Source organism: Alosa pseudoharengus, unplaced genomic scaffold (genome assembly GCF_046254945.1).
Source record: "Alosa pseudoharengus isolate Yale_2024_CS ecotype anadromous, Long Island Sound unplaced genomic scaffold, YU_APseudo_1.1 YU_APseudo_1.1_scf_20, whole genome shotgun sequence".
Taxonomy (NCBI): Eukaryota; Metazoa; Chordata; class Actinopteri; order Clupeiformes; family Clupeidae; genus Alosa; species Alosa pseudoharengus.
The window spans coordinates 16,779,968-16,784,082 of record NW_027468664.1 but is presented as its reverse complement, the minus strand read 5'-3'; the positions used below and the strand labels follow the sequence as shown (position 1 = coordinate 16,784,082).

General features: G+C 45.6%; 1 protein-coding gene across 1 annotated transcript in view; it reads left to right on the top strand.

Moving 5' to 3' along the window:
- The first annotated feature begins 337 nt into the window (after nucleotides 1–337).
- The window catches only part of dnah6 (dynein, axonemal, heavy chain 6), a 48,147-nt gene continuing 44,369 nt past the window's right edge, over nucleotides 338–4,115 (top strand). Inside the window, exons 1-6 of the mRNA XM_076297536.1 lie at nucleotides 338–571; nucleotides 886–1,080; nucleotides 1,296–1,558; nucleotides 2,051–2,318; nucleotides 2,696–2,830; nucleotides 3,577–3,691. Coding sequence (XP_076153651.1) covers nucleotides 338–571; nucleotides 886–1,080; nucleotides 1,296–1,558; nucleotides 2,051–2,318; nucleotides 2,696–2,830; nucleotides 3,577–3,691 — 1,210 coding nt within the window. The remainder of the gene's footprint in view (nucleotides 572–885; nucleotides 1,081–1,295; nucleotides 1,559–2,050; nucleotides 2,319–2,695; nucleotides 2,831–3,576; nucleotides 3,692–4,115) is intronic.

The window sequence follows — 4,115 nt, the reverse complement described above, 5'->3', positions numbered from 1 at the left end:
ACGTAAACCATGTATAACTTTAGTTAAATACATAGCCTACGACAGGTTTGCTAACTCATGACAGTAACATTATCTAATGTTCTAGCATATTTATCGCTTGCTATCTGCAAAAATGTATCCAGTCAGTCTTTCGAATTCTATTAGCAGTTCAAAGCAATGGTGCTGTAAATTACACTATACCAAGGCGCTAATCTGTATCTCACTGTATACGAAATTACAACTAATCCTAACACATATATGTGGTTTTAATGATCTGAGACTGTATATTCATTGTCTAACAGAATTCATTTAAGAGGCCAAAGCATTTGAGAGCAGGAGCAGAGGAGAGAGCGAGACCATGTCGCTCTCTCATAAGGGCTCTCCGCGACGTCCACTCATCCCTGGTTTAGAGGAAAGTCAGGAGCTGCGGTTGCCTATTGGTCTTGTGGATGCTGAGCGATTGAGGTCGAGGCTTATATCAGTGGCCCCCAGCCAGGCACAGCGCGACCCCAATGTCCTCGTGTTCACCCACAGCACCAAGGCGCAGGAGCGTCGGAAGGCTGCACAAAAAACACAACAGTTAGAGATACTGGTGTGTGCATGAGTAATTGTAATGTTTCATGTCATCAGGGTTTCTCTTAATTTGAGTGATGCTAAGACAACTTTTGCTATATGCAATAGGCACGCTTTTAGTTAGAGCAATAACCCTACTCATGACTGCCTTGCAGTTTGTAGTTTGTCTCAGAGCTGAAACTTTTAGGTATTAAGTGCCTGTAATACAATATTATATTTTGATTTTCCAATAATTGTGTGTGTGTGTGTGAGTGAGTGTGTGTGTGAGTGTGTGTGTGTGTGTGTGTGTGTGTGTGTGTGTGTGTGTGTGTGTGTGTGTGTTTGTTTTTGAAGCCTGTCCTGAAAAGGTATCAGGAACAGAGCCAGCCTAAGCACATCCACAAGAAGAACCGTGAGCGGCTGCTCAGTGCAGGCTGGAGGCCTGCAGCCTCTCCGTCAGTCGTGGCAGACTGGATAAGCACCTCGTTGGAGAGGCAGCCATCAGCAGTGCGCCTTCCAGAGCTGCCTGACCATGTCAAAGAAAAGCAGGTTTGGTTTGGGAGAGAGAGAAAGAGGGTTTTGAATTTCTCTTGTTTCTGTTGTTAGTAATGAAGTTGTTGCCATGTGTTATATAGAATGATGTCTGTCTTGAGGCAAATCAAATAGGATGGGAAACCAATTGTCACTCCGTGCTGCTGCACTGGTGCATGCTGGATGATCTCATAACACAGTTTTATTGGATTCCCCACACTCTCCCCCTTTAGGTACAGCTGGGGCTATGCACCCCCACTCCTCCCAAAGGACTGCCCTCTGGCAAAGGCAGAGCGGTTTCCATGGCACTGCCTAGCCCAGTTCCACGTCTGCCCAGTCCGCTGCTGTTTAATTCCGTGGAGGAGGTGGTCCGTGCCAGGCTACACTCACCCCCAGAAATAGTCCGCACCATCCAAAATAACCCTCACCTGGGGTTTCTCTACATGATGTCAATAGCGCCCAAGTCATCTGTCCACTATGATCCCTACAATCTCAGGTGAGTTTGTTAAGGTGGACTCTTTGCTCTTTAACTCTCCCTACTGTGCACTTTCCTTGGCTGTCAAAACACTTACCACATGGCCCCAGCCGTGACGCAACAGGCTGAGGCACCTGCACCGTACGGCAGCGACCCGGGTTCAATTCTGTGGTCCTCTGGATCCCACCCCGACTCTCTCTCTCACTCGCTTCTTGTCATTCTTAACTATCCTATCACAATAAAGGCATAAAAAGCCAAAAAATAAAAAACACTTACCACATCATGGCAGAATCAGACAGCATCAGAATACTGTAAGGGCATTACTTTTGACAGCGTTTTTTGCAAACACTGAAGTACAGTATTTTATTAATACTGTACTGTATATACATTACATGAATACTGTACTGTAACTGTGTAGCTACTATCTGCTCAAAGAGGTGAATAGGAATTATGCAAACCTAGTCAGAGTTTGTCATTAATGGACTAAAACAACCTGTGTGTCCCATTGGACAGAATCCTGACATACGAGAACATCAACAAGCACGACTACTACACCATCAGCCAGCACGGCGTGACGTACAACTGCAACGGCGAGGTGGACTTCATGCCACTGGAGCGATGGGAGTACGAGTACCGCTGCTACCGCCGCCTCCAGCGCATCCCCACCTTCGTGCGGTTCCGCCGCTGGAGGGCCTTCAGTGTGTGGCGGACCAACGTGCGCTCCAAGAAGATCGACCAGTGCAAGCGCGCGCTGCAAGAGAACCTGTTCATCGTCAACGAGGTAGGCACACTAACTGGGCAAAAGTCTTAGGGCACCCAGTAGATTTATTGTTTTAGCAATGTTATGATGAAAACCACCGGTACATTTTTGTGTTTTTATACTGTAATACTGTCTACACACAGTATTCCCTGCATGTTGTGGTGGTATACTAATAAAGAGAGCAATACATTAATATAGTCCTCATAACTTTGCAGCAAAACATGTACTGTAGGGTGGCCTAAGACTTTTGCATAGTACTGTATGATGCAATCACTATGGCAGTAGCTTACCAGCAGTTTTTTAAAGTAGCTTACCAGCAGTTTTTTTTTGCCTGTTGTCTTTTTTAAGTGGAAATAGTGTTTATTTAAATGTCATTACTTTGCTCTCCTCTCACTCAGTCTCTGCGTCCAGCGTTGATTGACATCAGAGAGATGTGCTACCGCATCAGTGACATGGGGCTGTGTCGCATCGAAGCCAACCGCACTTACTCCCTCAAAGACTTCCAGGACGAGCAGTACAAACAGCTGAAGGAGGTGTGCAGAGGATGTCCCCCCCTTAGACTGTGCATAATGACAGCACTGTAAAACCATTAGAGTGACATTTTGTTGGTATCCAAAATATTCATGCTTTCACCAGAGCCCGTTTACGGAGAGCCAGATCACTCGCTATTAACTCTATTGTACCTGCAATCTGCTGCAGTTCCGCTAGGGGCGATCACGAATAAGTGCAAAAACAATGGGGGTCTATGGAGCTAGACGGCTAAATGTGTCTCTTTCACCTGGTTGTCGTTGAAAAATTGAATATTGGATTGTGGTTTCTGCAAGATCAATATGTATTATAGGTCAAAAGTTGAATGAACGAGTACTTACGTCCTTTCGATTTCTTACAGGTTGGCTCATTGTTGCCCACAACACACTAGCTTTCTGCTAATGAATGACGTCATTGACGCATTTGAAAGGCTTTTTAGAACAAATAAGTGACTCAAAAAATATAATACTCATCGCTGTGTATTTTCTCTGCTCCCTCTTTCGCATGCAACATTCAAATTTCTGGGCAAAAATGTATATCTCGAGAAAAGTGGATTTGAGGGGTACAGCTCCATAGACCTCCATTCATCCTGCACTTATTCGTGAGCGCCCTCATGTGGAACCAGAAAAGGAACTGCAACCAGTTCAGAAACCGGAAGTTTCCCGAGAGTGGAGGTTCTCCCCTTATTAGACATTCTCTGCTTTCACCCATACCTGACCCTTGACCTGTTGACCCTTCACCTCTGGAACAGGTGGCCTCTCGTCTTGGGGAGTTCAGAGAGTTGGTGAAGGAGGTGGCTAGGAGTGCCTGCCGCACTGCCATGGTGGAGGCTGGCTACACCCCTGACTATGGCACAGAAGAGCTAGGTAATGTTTATCATGACAGTAGAGCCTGTGTATTCACATTCATACTCCATATGAATCTAGTTGTTTCCAATAGCTTGAATGACAGGGGATACAGTACATTCAGCCGTTCTTTCCCATATTCAGCCTATTGTATACATTATGGAGATGAAGGAATTCTTGCTATCATCCCAGAAAGCCCAAACGCAGTGATACACTGTTTTGTGAAGCCTCCATAGGGTTGTCAGTAAACTGAATGTAAATATTGATAAATTCCTGTCTTGATTGTGTTTGCTTTTGGTGGGTGTATTTGTGTGTGTGTGGATGCACCTGTGTTTGTGTGTGACTGTGTGAGACTGTGTGTGTTTACTCCCATGTATATGTGTGCACGCGTGTGCACTGTGCGCGTGTGTGTGTGTGTGTGCGTGTGTGTCCCTCTCTGCAGGAG